This window comes from Phacochoerus africanus, chromosome 3, assembly GCF_016906955.1.
Source record: "Phacochoerus africanus isolate WHEZ1 chromosome 3, ROS_Pafr_v1, whole genome shotgun sequence".
NCBI classification, from domain to species: domain Eukaryota; kingdom Metazoa; phylum Chordata; class Mammalia; order Artiodactyla; family Suidae; genus Phacochoerus; species Phacochoerus africanus.
Genome location: NC_062546.1, coordinates 81,915,333 through 81,931,927, shown reverse-complemented (window position 1 = coordinate 81,931,927; position 16,595 = coordinate 81,915,333). Strand labels below are relative to the sequence as shown.

Here is a 16,595-nt window from a genome sequence, read left to right as displayed (position 1 = left end):
TTTCTATTTTATTTATTTATTGTCTTTTTAGGGCCACTCCTGCAGCGAGGTCCAATCATAACCACAGCTGCCGGACTACACCACAGCCACAGCAGTGGTGGGATCCAAGCTGCGTCTGCAACCTACACCACAGCTCATGGCAACACCAGACCTTAACCTGCTGAGTGAGGCCAGGGATGGAACCAGCAACCTCATGGTTGGTTCCTAGTCAGATTCTTTTCTGATGTGCCATGACGGTAACACCTCTTTTCTTTTTCAAGGCAACAGTGTACTACATCAGATGTTTATAAATCTGTAAGGATGTGCTAGTAAAATTGCCCTTGCGAGGCTAGCTGAGGGCTTATCAGACCTGGCACATTTCCCCACCTGAGAAAGAGCACATTGGCTCAGGCCTTACTGGTCCCTGAGCACTTAGTTGGGAACATGCCCTGGGAACAAAGAAGGTCAAGTTCCTGCTCCCGTCAGCGGCTTGTAGGTGATGCTGGGGGCTGGGGCATGGTCTGTCTGAAGCTGGCAGAGATCCTGGCTGCTACCTGGAGCAGAGATACGACGAGAGGCACCCAGCATGCTTGGTGGGCTATGAGTCCCAAAAAAGGCACCAAGCATAAGCTCAGGGGAAGCTACAGCATAGCTTTCCCTGAGCCCCAACAGGGGAACTATATTAAACATTAAATACAGGGAGAAAAACCTACAGAAATCTATTAAATCTTGTCTTCCCCAGAGCTGAAAAGTGTCCCTTTTCTCTGTGTAATATATAATGTCCCATAGAACATTCCTCAAAATATGGTTGGAGGAAAGCCCGCTGAAACCATCCGTTTGAATGAAGGTCAGTGACCTCTTTGATCGGAACTTAGCCAGCCTGAGGTAGCGTTGGATGTGGGAGGGGCACAGAAGCTGGGAGTGAGGCCTGGGGAACAGGCATCATGAGCACTCCTGAAAGGGATGTGTCTGGTGCTCTCTCCCCCTCCCTGGGCAGCAGGCAGACACAGAGGCCACCAAGCCCATCAGACAGCCCTGCAGGGGCTCCACCCCAGGCACGTGCAACACCTTCCACTTCATCCCTCCCCCATGATGATGATAACTCTATCACCTCCCCATACCATACAAAACAGGTACCAGTCTTTATTGGTGAGACACTGTCACAGTGTGAGAGGTACAGAACGTCGTCGCGTGTTTTACAGAGTCTGTGACGAATGCTACATAAATGAACATCTGGTTCCTTACAGGGGACGAAGGTGCTTCTAACAGACTGTAGTGTACTATGCCCACGTCATACAGCATATAGATATATGCATATATGGATCAGTTATACCATTATTTATTACAAATAAACTAGTTTCACATCTGTCCAAAATGGATGCTGTTTTTTACATGTATGTTCAGGTTCTGAATGTACAAGAAAGGGTCATGTGCTGAGTTCGACCATGCAAAGCTCATACATCTATTCACTAAGTACTTTAAAAATAGAATGGTCTCCTTTGGAACAAATCTGTTGTTTAGATCGAGGATTAGTAAAACTGTATGAAACGAATGAAATACATCAATAGAAATTAGGATGTAATATATACTGATGGTTCTGGGTCTGGAAAGGGGTGAGGGACAAAAGGGGAAGGTCTTCCCTTAAAATCTGCCAGGAGATGGAGATTCTGGAGCCACGTGGTATCCGGAGGAGGCGGGCGTGGTCGGTTCTATCCACTGCAGGCTGGGAGCACCCCGGAAGGGCTTTCTGCCAAGCAGAGATCCTTCTCCCACCCCCAAGAACCTTTTTACTGCAGGAGATGGAAAAGGTCAGTGTCCGCTGGAGACGGGTCCCCGCTCCGTGCACATTGTCCTACGGTGTCTGGCAGAGGCAGGGCGGTGGAGGGTGGGGGCAGTGCAGTCTGACCTGCTGGCGGCAGGGGGGACCACGGTCCCGTGAGCACAAACTTTCCAAAAAAGAAACTGGATGTTCAGTTAAATGTTGGCACCGGCTGCCTGCGTGGAAACCTCTCGTCGTCCGGACAGTCGTCATGCAGATGCAGGCTGGCCGCCTCTGGCCACCTTCAGTCAAACATCTCATAGTGGCGCGTCTGCCTCACCCTGGGCACCATGTCGATGAGGAGCCTGTGAAGGGGAAGCAGCTCGGTCACCCTGGGCTGGAGCACTTGGGAAAGAGATGGGGGGGGCTTTTGGATTTTATAACTATAGTTCACATGCCATACACTTCAGCCTTTTAAAGGTTTTTTTTTTAGTAGGTTTCAGGGGGTTTTAGCATAGGTGGTACCACCATCACCACCCTGTAACTCCAAGACATTGTCATCGCCCCCAAAGAGAAACCTAATACACACCAACAGTCACCCCCGCCACCCTCCCCCCTGACAACCACTACTCTGCTTTCACTCCTGACTTGCCCATTCGTGGTATTCCCTATAAATGGAACCGATCAATATTTGGCTTTTTGTAACTGGCTTCTTTCATTGGGCATGTTTTCCAGGTTTATCATATCACATGAGTTGGTACTTCATTCTTTTTCTGGTTGAATAATACTCCACTGTATGTATGGCTCTACCATATTCTATTTATCCATTCATTGATTACTGGATATTTATAACCCACATACAGGTTATATGTTGGACATAATGGATTCCTTCTCCTTTTGCCCACTGTGAATAACGCTGCTATGACTGTTCATGGATAAGTTTTTGCTTGGATATGTGTTTTCACGTCTCTGGAGTCAATACCAAAGGGTGGAATTGCGAGGGCAGATGGGAGCTCAGTGTTTAACATTTGAAGGAAAGGATAAACTGATTGTAAGGTGGCTGAACAATTTTACTGTCCCACCAGCAATGCCCAGGGTTCTGATTTCCCCACATCTCCACCAAGAATTATAGGCTCTCTCTCTTATTACAGTCCTCCTAATGGGAGAGAGGAAGCATTTTAACATTTTGAAGCTCAGTGCCTTTGAGAAACTTTTGTCTATGGACAGCTCCAGCCGGGATGCTGGATGAAGAGCCAGCAATCCCCACAGGGCACTTCCTCAGTAAGAGGACTCGCTGGGACAGGACCCAACGCCTCCGGTGGGTTTTTCCACATGGGTCCCTTCTGTACCAAGTCCCTTTGGCAAAACGCTCTCACTTGGCATCCCCCACTGACTGTAGCAGATGGCAGACAGGACTTTCTGGGTGAGAACACCACACAGTCGCCTGCACCATTACAACCCTCATCATAGAGAAAGAAAGGGGTGCCAATCTTCAGGCCTGAAGGGGAGAGAAAGAAAGGGGTGCCAATCTTCAGGCCTGAAGGGGCAAAGGGAAGACCATTTAGTGAACCATAAAGACAGCAGACAAGCAACGCAGACCTTTGTGACGGAAGCCCAGGCTTCTCATCAAAGTCCGTGCCTCACTTCTGTCCCAGTCACAAGGATACATGAAGGTCACTGGGGCTTTTCCAGTCACCTGACCTCCCCCAGGCTCAGGAGGATCACAGGTACGGGACTATCAGGGGTGGGGGAGACAGGCACTTACTTGACCCCGTAGGCGAATATGGTGAGTCCGATCAGCACCCCGATGCTGCCGTCCAGGTACCAGACTGCCGAGTTGTGCTTGAATACCTCCGCGCTCAGAAGGATGGAGAAGCCCATCACGGCCCCCACGAGGGAGTTGAACCCTGCAAGGGAAGCAGAGAGGGGCTGAGGGCAGTGCTGACTAAACTTGCTTAGCCACCAGGAAGACTACCCAAATGCCAGTGCATGGTTGGAAGGACTGTTCCAGAAGCACTCTCGAGGGAGACAGCCACCACCTCAGACACCTATGTGACTTGTCAAGTCTCTGCTCAAATGTCACCAGCGACCTCCCTGGATGGAGCCATCATTCTCAGCGTCAGAGTTCACCCCCAGCCAGGCACCCAAGTGACACACACATCCTGTGTGGTTCCTGGTATCTTCCACCCACAGCAGAATGCAGGTCTAGAGGGGCGGGGTCACCAGGCCAGCACAGCCTGCAGGGTCCAGGCCAGTGCCTGCACACAGGACATCGAATGCTCAGTGACACACCTCTGTCCAGTGTCTTTTGGGCAGAGTATGGAGCTGGGATCTCCTCACGTACTAATAAGAAAACTAAGTTGAGCAGAATGGGTGAGGTGCAGTACCATGACCAAGGGCGTGGGCTGAGAGGGGCAGAGCTGGGATTCTGCCTGAACGCATGTCCTTTCCCTGCTGAGTCTCCCTGTCACCTGAGGATTTTCAGTTTTCAGCAAAGTCTAGGATTAGCTACATGGTTACAGAAACGGCCATGAACCAGAACTGGCGCTAATAGACGTTGATCATCTCCATTCACATGTCACCTCAGTGGGTCCCCACAACTTAGGCACCTCGCTTCCAGTCTGTCCAGAGGTTGTCAAAGGCCACATGGGAAGGGATGGTTTGGAAGGGCTCCTGGGGTCTCCCTGTGGTGTGAGCCACGAGGCTCCTCGCTGGCCTGTGCATAACAGGGGCCCCATAGCAGCTTCAGGTCCACACTTGCCTGGTCCCCCTCTAGTTGCGTCCGTGAAGGTCCCAGGTCCCTTAGCCTCTCTGATAGCAGCCCCTGCTGTGTTCCCAGGCAGCTCCACCTGTGTGATGGCGCCAGGCTTTGGCTGAGCAGGAAAACCAGCTCAAACCACCTTAAATGAATTCAACAGGCACTGGACCAATATAGGAGAGGTTCTGAATGAAGAGCAGAAGGAGGAAAAAGAGGGTGGAGGTGACTGAAGCCAAGCCCTTTCTCAGGACACGAGGGGGACACCTCAGCCAGCTGCTCCCCAACAACAGGACCAGGACAGAGCCAGGACTGACAGACGTAGCACAGCCTCCTCTCCCCTCAAATCCCCCTCATCTCCCCACGGCAGTCAGTTCTCAGCTAACAACTTGGCCTTGTACTTCTCAGAGCGCAGGGGTCAGACAACACCTCATCTTCCCAGCATCAAACCCACCGCCTGTTCCCCCGCCCACTCCCCACCAACACACACACACACACACACACACACACACACACACTCACACACTCACACTCACACTCTCTCACACTCTTTCTCTTTCTCTCAGCTGCTGCTCCTAAGTAAGGCGAAGTCCTCTATCCCCATTCACCAAAGGACTGCGCTGGAATTTCTCCGCCCTCTCCCCAAGCTCCCACAGGAATAAATCTTCCCCACACCACCTCCACCTCTTTCCCTGACCCCATGCCACCCCACAACACCTACTCACGACCACCCTGAGGGGCCATCTGCCCCACTGGCCCTCCCACTCTTGCCTCATCCCATCCCACTCAGGTAGCCCCGCAACAGCCCTCACTTGTTACAGATGGCTCCCTCAGCTTACACCCTCCCAGGTTGGGAGAAAATGTCCCGATAAAAATGTAGAAAGGGGAGTTCCCGTTGTGGCGCAGTGGTTAACGAATCTGACTAGGAACCATGAGGTTGCGGTTTTGGTCCCTGCCCTTGCTCAGTGGGTTAATGATCCGGCGTTCCCATGAGCTGTGGTGTAGGTTGCAGATGCGGCTCAGATCCCACGTTGCTGTGGCTCTGGCGTAGGCCAGCAGCTACAGCTCCGATTAGATTAGACCCCTAGCCTGGGAACCTCCACATGCCTCGGAAGCGGCCCAAAGAAATAGCAAAAAAAAAAAAAAAAAAAAAAAAAAGTAGAAAGGAGAGACCCTGGCCATGATGACTAAGCAAAGTCCAGCCAACAGCCCCAACCACCCCTCCCCCACGCATCTGTGTCTGTAAACTTGTTTCCGCATCTATTACTTTGCCAGTTCTCACTCTGGTCCGTCAAGCATGGACCCGGAAGAACTAGCCCATAAAAGCCTTGTGAAACCCCTCTTCGGGACTCAGACTCCGGAGACCGATTTCCCCTGAGCCCGCGGGTGTTAAGTTCTCCAACTCTCCGAGGGCTCGCTAAGTGCTCGCTTAGTTTCTCGCCAGGTAAAGGAGCTGAAACAATGCAGCCACAGAGCTGATACGCTGCGGCACAGAGCTGCTGGGCAGCTGCCGTAACACAGGAACACCCCCCTTCAGTGCCAGGTGACACAGCACCCCACTTTCTCTCTTCACTCCAGCTGTTCCTTCCTAGTTGCCTTCGCTAGACACCCTCCTCATCCCCATCTGATTGCCCGTCTTAGCTTGGACTCTCCCTCTATCTAATTCCCACCCCACGATCTCACCTCCACCCCATGAGCCACTGTCTCCCTTGTCCTGACCTTTCCCTTCAGCTGCAGACATAGATGTGTCTCACACTGAACATGTCTGGAGCAAAAATGTCTCCCTCCCAATGACCCACCCACCCCTGGCCAACCTTCTCTGTCAACGGCACCAGTGCCACCGCCCGGCTAGGTGCTGAAGCCAAAACTTTGAAGCCCATCCTGGATTTTTCGCATACCCCAAATCTAACCAATCTCCAAATCTAACCCATCCATCAGGTCATTCTCACCAACTGTTACCTCCAAAACCCAGCCTCGGTCTGCCTCTCCTCTTGCTCACATCCCCCTAAACCCTCAGTCCACCTTCCTCGAAGCAGCCAGAGAGCCAGATTGACAACGGTGCACAGCAGCCAAAACCCGCCTAGAGAAAAGCTGCATGAGTTCCCTCTCTAGCCCAATGAGTTAAAAATCTGATTGTAGTGGCTTGGGTTGCTGTGGAGGTGGGGGACCCATCACTGCCACAACTATAGTGTAGGTCACTGCTGCAGCTCGGATCCAGCCCCTGGCCAGGGAACTTCCACATGCTACAGGTGCCGGAAAAGCTGCCCGATTTCGAAAACTATTGAGTCCTGCCCTGACCAGTCCCTCCTGCCTCTGCCACATCAGGCCTGGCAAGGTCCTCACCTACTGTGCTCTGGCCAGCACCCAACACCCCCCCTACACACAGGCCACCTGCAGCAGCCAGCCATGTCCCTGCTCTGGGCCTTTGCAGCTAACCACCACCAGCCCGGACCCCTCCTCTTGGTGTCTTCCTGGCCACCTCCATGGCTCTTCTCTTCATAACATGATCTTTTTACCATCTTTCTTTTTACAAACATCTCGTTCTTTCCCACCAGAAATGTAAGCATCAAGACAGTTCTGTCTCTCTCCTTGCTGTTCTCCAAGGGACTCGACTGCTACATTAAATACTGATTTAACAGCTGGGGAAGGGGAGAGGAAGGCACCGGCAAGGGCCTGGATCTCGCTGAGAGGACTCCACTCCGCAGGCAAGCTGTCCCAGGAGAGAGAGAAGCTTCTGCCTGGGCTGTGGTGCCTCCCGGCCAGGCAGGGTCTTGCGGCTGGAGCTCTGGGGAGGCAGCCTCTGAGAAGTAGAGGATTTACTCCTGAGCAGCGGGTGCATCTGGGGCTCCCTGGAGTTGGCCTCCTCACCCCCCTGAGGCCTTCCACAAGGTCTACCCCTGGTGGACTCTTCCATCCTGATTTCACCTCAATAAAGGCAAAACCGCCACCTTCCTCCCACCAGGGGGCCATATTTCCCAGAGGCCAGTCCAGGGAATGGTGAGGAGAGAGGGGCCAGGACTCGCCGGGCTATTCCAGGCGACACCTCCACCTGCTCTCTGGCATCTACCTGGACATCCCTGGCCACTGCCCGCAGTGAGCACCCCCACCCCCCACCCCCAGGGCCTCCTCTGAGGACAGCCATCCTGACCAAGCTTTCTCTGGGTGCCCTGGGGGGAAGCCAGGGGACAGGGCTGTGTCTCCCAATGCCAAGACCCAAGGCCAATTGCTAAGCCTTCCACTTCTGACTGTGGAGGTGAGGGGCAGGCAAACAGCTCCCCTGCTCCTTCCTAGCCTCCCCTTCTCAGGGTGGTGTGGGAGGCTGCAGCCCAGGCTCTGGGGTGTTTGTTTCTGTAATTCCTCCAGGGGCTGGCTCACCTCAGCCATCTTCCATCTCTGTTCTCCATGCAGCCCCGAAGCCCTATACATTTTAAAAGCACAATGGCCCCCCTGCAGCCTTTTGTCACCACTATGGAGAGCTTGGTGCCAGCTGAGTCTTCCCAGATCCCTGCACACAGAGCACATTGGAACTTCCTCCCTCTCCATCCTACCCATGGTTTTGGCCTCTGCACATCAGGCCCTCACTTCTGCCTCTAAGGCTACCCAGGTGGGACACCGTGAGTACACTCTGAGAAGAGGGTGCCTGTATTTTCCTCCTTTTTTTTTTTTTATTTTTTTTAAGCCTGCACCTGTGGCATATTTAAGTTCCCAGGCTAGGGGTTGAATCGAAGCTGCAGCTGCTGGCCTACACTACAGCCATAGAAATGCTAGGTTGGAGCAGTGTCTGCAACCTACACGCAGCTCACGGCAACACCATACCCTTAACCCACAGAGCAGGGCCAGGGATCAAAACTGCGTCCTCATGGATACTAGTCAGGTTCTTTACTGCTGAGCCACAATGGAAACTCCTTTCCTCCTCTCTTCTGACACATCAAGATCATCAAGATATTTCCCTTCTGGCTGTCCCTTGAATCCTGTTCTTTTTAACAAATGGAATCAGATTAGTCCTCTTTTAAATAGAAAGTCTTTGCAGCTCATTTCTTTTCTTTCTTTCTTTCTTTTTTCCTTTTTTTTTTTGTCTTTTTGTCTCTTCCAGGGCTGCACCCACAGCATATGGAGATTCCCAGGCTAGGGGTGGAATCAGAGCTACAGCTGTCAGCCACAGCCACAGCCATAGCAACATGGGATCTGAGCAGTATCTGTGACTACACCACAGCTCATGGCAACGCCGGATCCTTAACCCACTGAGCAAGGCCAGGGATCAAACCCGCAATCTCATGGTTCCTGGTCGGATTCATTAACCACTGAGCCACAGTGGGAACTCCTGCAGCTCATTTCTTTTCTCAGAAGGCCACCAAAAGCATTCACAGAGGCCCTTACTCTGTCAACGGGCTATCTGGGTTGGAGCTGGCCTCCAGTCACTCTTCAAATTGGGAGAATTTGTTTTGGGGGTGACTAGAAGGAAGGGAAAAATAAGGGGAAGAGAGCTGCTGCCCCGGGGTGGACCAGAATCCTTCATCCCCTTCTCTCCATCTTTGTCATGGGCACCAGCTCCTGGAGCTGCAGAGAAGCCAGGTGGAGCTGAGAAAGCAAACTGAGAGCATGAGGTTCCCCAGACAGCCACTAGATGTCCACTCGGCTCCACCAAGCCACCCGCTCTGCCAGCTGAGGACAGACCAGCCTCCCCTTTCTGACACACAGGCAGGCTCCCAGAGTTCACAGCTGAGGGAACCTTCGCCTTCTCCACCTATACCTTCCAGGGACCTCAGACCTGCTCAGCTCTGCCCACCTTTGGTAATGACAGAGCCTGGCTCATTTCAGTTACACCTCCTGCGAGCCTGCACGGGACACTGGAACCAGCACACATAGGCTGAGAGACATGTTGCACCCGCCCTGCCATATCCTTCAGAATTTTCCAGCAGCACCCATTCCACAGGAAGGACTCTGCACTCAAAGCCCCACCCCCCAGACCACCCATCTCCCCAACACAACACGTAAGACCTTGTCACTCACCTCTGGGGCACTGTCCCCACCCCACCCAGGCCCATAAGCACAGTCCCATCTCCTCTGTTAAAAAACCAGAGCTGCTGCAAAGAATAAACAGTTACCATTCGAGAACACAAAATAATGTCTGAGGCTGCCTTGATTAAAGATTCCACCAGTCTGACCTGAATGACTGGAGAAGACTTAAGCACAATAATTAAGCACGTATTCATTTTATGCAGAAAATTCTGCTTAAAAGTTTTTCACATACTTGAAAAACAGCTCTTGGTATTTTAGGTCATCCCAGGCCCCTCAACTCAGAGGGATTTCCAGCTGTCCTGGGGGCAGCACTGGAGCCTGGCCCCTGGTTCAGCACTGTCAATGACAAAATGTTGCCTGCCATATCAGTAAACAAAGGATGTCACAGCCCTCAAGCCTCAGCCCCTACAGCCACTTCCAAGGGTGCCCCCTGAGGAGACTCAGGACAGGAAGGCACCAGATACTGCCCCAACCCAAGAGCTGACAGGCAGATCAAGGAAATTATTTCAATGATGTGTTCATCTTCTCGTACATAGACAGGTGCTAAATTCTGTAACTGGAGATATCTGGGTTTTTTTTAATTAACAGTAATCTTTTTTTAAAAAGCACACCTATGGCATGTTGAAGTTCCCAGCCCAGGGATCAAACCCATGCCACAGTTGCGACCTACACCACAGTAGTGGCAACACTGGATCTTTAACCCACAGCACCACCGGGGAACTCCAATGAGTCCACTCTCTTGCATCTCCCCATACATGGAAAGTTTGCTTTAATTAACAGTAACCTCTTGATATTCCAAATACCTAGTCTTTGTGGCAAAAAATGCCTGCAAATCCAGGCAACTCCCTTACCTCTTCGGGGCAGTCCCTCAGAACTATCTCAGAGGCTTCTTCCTGGTCTTAAGTACTCAGTTTTGTACACCAAATAAACAGAATCCTCAACTTTTAGGTTGCAAATTTTCTTTCAGTCAACAGTACCTTTCCAGAGTTTCCATTGTGGCTCAAACCCACCTAGTATCCAGAAGGATGTGGGCTCGATCCCTGGCCTCACTCAGTGGGTTAAGGATCCAGCATTGCAGTCAGCTGTGGTGTAGGCTGGCAGCTACAACTCCAATTCGACCCCTAGCCTGGGAACCTCCTATTCCGTGGGTGAGGCCCTAAAAAGACAAAAGACAAAAAAAAAACAAACAAAAAAACAGTATCTTTCCACGATCTTCATCTGTCAGGTCTGTGGTATTAACTTGCTGCATAAAAACAACCTTAAATAATACAAAGCCAGCTTCAGCTTAGTCCTGATAGTGACAATTGCATGATGACTAAATACCCAAAGCAACAAAACCCAATGGGATAAAATTTCCTGTGCTGCACTGCACAGTGTGGGAAGTCCGGAATTTATCCATACCTTGTTGCCCCCTCTCCCTGAAGATCTGCTTCCTGGCAAGACATGACCCAGAGACAAAGGATCTGGTGGAGTGAGCCTGACCCAGTTCACACACAGCTCTAGCTTGGGAACCAGCCGCCTCACCAGGTGACAGCTGAGACCCATTCTCCCAGGACCAGAAGCAAATTGCTGAACTTGCTTCCTTTTTGGAGAGAAAACACTTGCCCTGCCCCTGACCCAGGGCTGGACCCGAGAGGGGTACTGCTAGGGTAGCCCCTCAGAAAACCCCCAACATTAAAGGAAGGTGTGGCTCCCAAACCCCATCCTGCCCCCCACCTCCCCACATGAGGGAAGAGCAGAGAGGAGAAAATTACAGCTGGTTCCCTAGTCCTGCTAATCAATGAATGAGATCCCAGACAATGCAATTAGCAGGAGGCTGTAATTACTGCCACATATTTTGCTGACACTCCCACCATGCAAGTGATTGCAGCCTGCCACCCCCCGGCCCCGCCCCTGTGGGTGATCGGGGAGCTGCCTCTGCTGTTGGCAAAAGCAAAAGCGCTCTGTCTTGTTCCATCCCCCTCTCTCATCACCCCCATAGCCAACTCATCCCCAGCCCTGCCCATTTTATAAAAACCACACTCATTTCCTCAACTGCCCCCCACCCCTCTGTCCTCACCCCACCCAGGCCACCCCCTGAGGTCTCCCTGAGGTCTCTCGGGTCTGTTCTCCAACTCGATGGCCAGAAGGCACTTTACAAAGCCCCATCACGTCACCTTATCTGTTTAAATACATAGCAAAGCATCCATAATTCCACCCTTGACCTAAGGTCCTGAATGGTACCCCCTTTCCCACTGGTTGGAACCCCTTATCTAGAGTCCCCTTCCCCACAGTCCCTCAGATGCCCCAGGCTCCCTCCCACCCCATCCATGTCCCCTTGCCTGAGGTGAGTCTGTTCCACTTGCCACTTCTTTGTAAGGACCCCTCCCTGGTTCCAGAGTGGGATGGAAACACTGCTTCTGTGTGCAGATAGTTTTGTATGCGAAAAATATGAAATCAGGAGTTATATTGTTAAGACATATTTCTTGGGAGTTCCCATTGTGGCTCAGTGGGTTTAGAATCCGACTATTGGAGTTCCCGTAGTGGCACAGTGGTTGACGAATCCGACTAAGAACCATGAGGGTGAGGGTTCGATCCCTGGCCTTGCTCAGTGGGTTAAGGATCCGGCGTTGCCATGAGCCGTGGTATAGGTTGCTGACGCAGCTTGGATCCTGAGTTGCTGTGGCTCTGGAGTAGGCCAGAGGCTACAGCTCTGATTAGACTCCTAGCCTGGGAACCTCCATATGCCGTGAGAGCGGCTCAAGAAAAGGCAAGACCAAAAAAAAAAAAAAAAAAAGAAAAGAAAAGAATCTGACTATTATCCATGAGGATGGGGATTTGATCCCCGGCCTCACTCAGCGGGTTGAGGATCCAGCGCTGCTGTGAGCTGTGGTGTAGGTCACAGATGGGACTCAGATCCCACGTTGCTATGGCTGTGGTGTAGGCCATCACCTGAAGCTCCAATTAGGGCCCTAACCTGGGAACTTCCATATGCTGTGGGCGCGGCCCTAAAAAAAACAAAAACAAACAAAAAAAGACCACAAAAATCACATGGAATGTACATTCTTCCCAAATCATGAGTCTGCCTAGAGAGGAAAGGGCACACAGACCAGCCAGGGCCTTGCAGGACAATATCTCAGGGTCAGCTTGCTGTCTCAGTGGGTGGCTAAGAGCTGGGAAGCTCTGTCCAGGTGAGGCTCCAGCACACTTGCCTGTTCCCACGGACTGGATCAACAGAGCATCACATCCAGCCTGGCAGACAGAGCCATCCACCTGTACCAGGAGGGTTTGTGAACTAAGCTGCAGTCCCACTTTGGGGGACCACCCAGGACTCTTTACGATGGCAGGGAGACAGCTGACTCTGCTCAAGGAGCTGGTTTCCATAGCTCATGTGGCACCAAGCACAGTACCAGGCACAAAAGAACTCCATAAACCACCCCCAAATTCAGTGTTACCACAGCATCATGTTCTAACAGTGGCAAGCCCAGGTCCTGATGGAGCTGAGGCCTAACGTCACCCAGCCTGATGGAGGAAGGCAACCTCGGGGCTTCACCCAGGCCCAAGGAGCTGAGCTGGGCCACCTGCCACATACAGGGGGGCCTTCACGCTGCTTGAAAGCAGAGCAGGGAAGAGGAGGGCTCAATTCCAGCAACTGATCCTTTCACTTTTTTGTTTGTTTTGAGAGTTTTTTTTGTTTTTTCCTGTTTAGAGCCACACCTTCAGCATATGGAAGTTCCCAGGCTAGGGGTCAAATTGGAGCTGCAGATGCAATGTGGGATCTGAGCCGCATCTGCTAACCTGCACCACAGCTTGCACCAACATGGGATCCTTAACCTACTAAGCGAGGCCAGGGATCAAACCTGCATTCTCGTGGATTCTGTTCAGATTCTTAACCTGCTGAGCCTTTTACTTTTTGAAATCGTGTCTACTGTTTACAAAGGTTTGGTTTCATATGGGCAAATGGCCTCCACAAACAGTAGGCTCTGCTTGAGGAAGGGTCCTGAGAGCTGCAGGTCAGAATGGCAAGTAGAGGCTGGACACTGCAGGGTCCCACCTTCCCTGGCATGACTCTGTGTCCTGGTCCCTTGGATTGGCCATGGAGGCAACACCACTCTTCAGCGTGTGTCGCACGGATGGGGGGGCTGGTGTAAAATACTACTTCCTGGGCCCCAACCCCAATCCCCAGAATCAGACATTTTCAGGGTGAGGCCCAGGAACCTGTATTTTTAACAAACACCACAAGCAGCACTGATGGTGTCAGCGGTCAGCTGAGTTGTGTCTGGGGTTTCCTGGTTTTGCAGTCAGCATGTAATATCATGGGACCCCCAGCCACATACGCAGGCACAGGTGATGCCACTCCCAGGGCGGCTGTGGTTGAAACACTGGAAGCATCATCATCACTTTGACCTCCTCCTGCACCTGCCCCCCTCTCCACAGTACAGTGTGGGAGAGGGAATCCAAGTCCACACTGTGTCACCATGCCTGTCCCTTGTACCACCCCCCTCAACCTCGACTTCAACACGACAGCCACCCATGTACATCTGCACTCATGCATTTCACATGGGAGAGAACTCTGGGAGCTGGGGGGAGAGGGCTTTTTAAAAAGAAATCTAGGAGTTCCCTGGATTGAGTTATGTATTCCTAGAGTGAGTTAAGTATCTGGACTTGTTGCTGCTGTGGCTTGGGTTCAATCTCTGGTCTGGGAACTTTCGTATGCCACCAGCATGGCCAAAAATATCAAATAAATAAATAAACAATAAATAGACGGCACTGTTTTTATAATGCAAGTATGCGTGGCCAAAAAAAAAAAAAAGAAAAGAAAGAAAGAAATCTAATGATCTCCGCTCTACTCTGTGCAGGCACATCCACCAAACCCCTGGCTTTTACCCTTTGACCTCCCACCCCAGGGCAAAGGGGTTCAGGTCTCTACTTCCGAGCCTCAGAAACTTCACATGCTCCAGGATAAAGACAAAGAAACCGGCCAGGCAGGAGTGTTCCCCAGGTTTCTAGTTTGTATGCCAGCACTAGTCTATGGACTGAAACATGCTTTGCCTACTTCCACACACCCTTCTCTGCCATCCCAAAGGCCATACAGAAAGGTCTTCCTGACCCACAAGACACAAAAGGACACTTCCGCCTGGTGTGGGTCTAAAGCACAGAGTATGTGGCTCATTTCCCCAGCGAAGCCCTGGTCACTGAAACATGACAGGTCAAATATGTGTGCAGAATTCAGTGAGGAAATCTTCATAGAATCTAGGAAAGACATTTCCCTTTTATTTGGAGCAATGCACATAAAATGCAGGACTCTGGAAGGGCCTTTGTGCTTCATGATTAAGAGGCTGGGGAGCTCTGATTCACCCTATCAGGAGGTCAGGGTGGAGGTGATTCAGGAAGAGTTTGTTTAATCCCAGGACACAAGACTTCTGCTGATAGGGACCCCTGAGAATCATTAAACAGCCTGGGGAGGTGAGGACAGAGAGGAACATGCTCCAAATTGCTGAGCTCTTCTGCAAGACAAGCAAGTAAAAGTGACCCAAACAGCATCTTCCCTTGAAGATGTGAGCTCAGCCCCTGGAGATCAGGCACAAGGGCTTTACTCACCATCTGTTATGAGAGCTCTGCTGGTCAGAACCTTCCCCAGCATAAACTTCAGCACAGCCAGGATGCTGCAAAGGATCCCGCTTAAAATGGAGACACTGAACAGGAAATCATCCTAGAAAAGAAAGTTCCAGATCTCAGCAGTTCTGCTCATGCTAGAGCAGATTATCTGCAAACCACTTGCTTTTGTTCCCAGAACAATGATCAGTTGCATGCACTGCCCCCAGGTAGGAATATATTGCTTGTTTTTGTACTTCAGTTACCTGTGTCACTGGGAACTGAAGAAAGATGATCAAGACCAGATAATCCAGGTTTACATTTCCTTAAAAACCCATGAAATATTTCTTTTCCTATAGCAGATTCCCCTTCCTGCTCTTCTGGCAATATGGTTGGCAATCATTGATCAATAACTGAGTTGGTCAAAATGCCAGAAACAATAACTTCTATATAGAGTTTTCCATAGATAAGTCAAAAAGCAGCCGACTGAAGAGTCTGGAACATGGAAGTAGACCAATGGCCTAAGAACACTGCAACACAGAGCCAAGTGAATTTGCCACAGGGTCAATTACGGCTGGGGCTACTTACCATATGTTTTCCTTAAATTCACACAAGGCAATTAGAAGTTCAAAAATAGACTCCACAGTGGGAAAAGGCTGAAAATATATCTGAAAATACAGTCTGCTGCTGACTACACTTAGCACTTCCTATAAATTGTTATCGTACCTTTGCAAGCAAATGAGTCACATATGCAAAAGCAAGCAGCACGGCATCACCTGACAGGAGGGCCCATGAAGCCTGGAGCCTCTCAGCTTCAGCCTCTCAAGCTTCACTCCCATGACACACAGCCTCCAGATTACCCAATTTAAAATGCCACTGCCAGAAAAAATCTGGTAAAGCATCAGACTTACTCAAAGAAACAGGATTTATTAAGCATTTTATTATTCAAATAACCTAGTAACAGGGAGTTCCCATTGTGGTGCAGCAGAAACATATCTGACTAGCATCCATGAAGACATGTGTTTGATCCCTAGCCTCGCTCAGTGTTGCCATAAGCCATGGTGTAGGTTGCAGATGCTGCTCTGATCCCACGTTGCTGTGGCTGTGGTGCAGGCTTGGAGCTGTAGCTCCAATTCTACCCCTAGCCTGGGAACCTCCATATGCTGTGGATGCGGCCCTAAACAAACAAAAAAACCTGGTAACATAATGCTGGGAAGAGAGAAAACACCCTGTTTTCCTGGGATCAAAGCTGAGCAAAGTGATTTGAAAAATCACCTTGGTGGAAACAGGGTATCTGGACAGTGTGAAAGCATCTTCCCCAAAAAACTGATCAATGGTGGTTGGTTTGGGGGATTTTGTTTGTTTGTTTTTGGTGTTTTATTTGTTTATTTTGTTTTTGGCCACACCTGCAGTGCACAGAAGTTCCCCGGGCCAGGGATCGAACCTGAGCCACAGCAGTGACAGTCTGCTCCTTAACCCACTGAGTCACCAGGGATTTCCCAATAGTGG

The 16,595-nt window shown here is 50.9% G+C and overlaps 1 protein-coding gene across 1 annotated transcript in view; it reads right to left on the bottom strand.

Annotated features, from left to right (window-relative positions):
- Positions 1-1,097: 1,097 nt before the first annotated feature.
- Positions 1,098-16,595, bottom strand: part of TMEM163 (transmembrane protein 163) — a 275,368-nt gene continuing 259,870 nt past the window's right edge. Inside the window, exons 6-8 of the mRNA XM_047772066.1 lie at positions 15,093-15,204; positions 3,504-3,645; positions 1,098-2,103 (exon numbers count right to left, since the gene is read on the bottom strand). Coding sequence (XP_047628022.1) covers positions 2,043-2,103; positions 3,504-3,645; positions 15,093-15,204 — 315 coding nt within the window. The 3' untranslated portion in view covers positions 1,098-2,042. The remainder of the gene's footprint in view (positions 2,104-3,503; positions 3,646-15,092; positions 15,205-16,595) is intronic.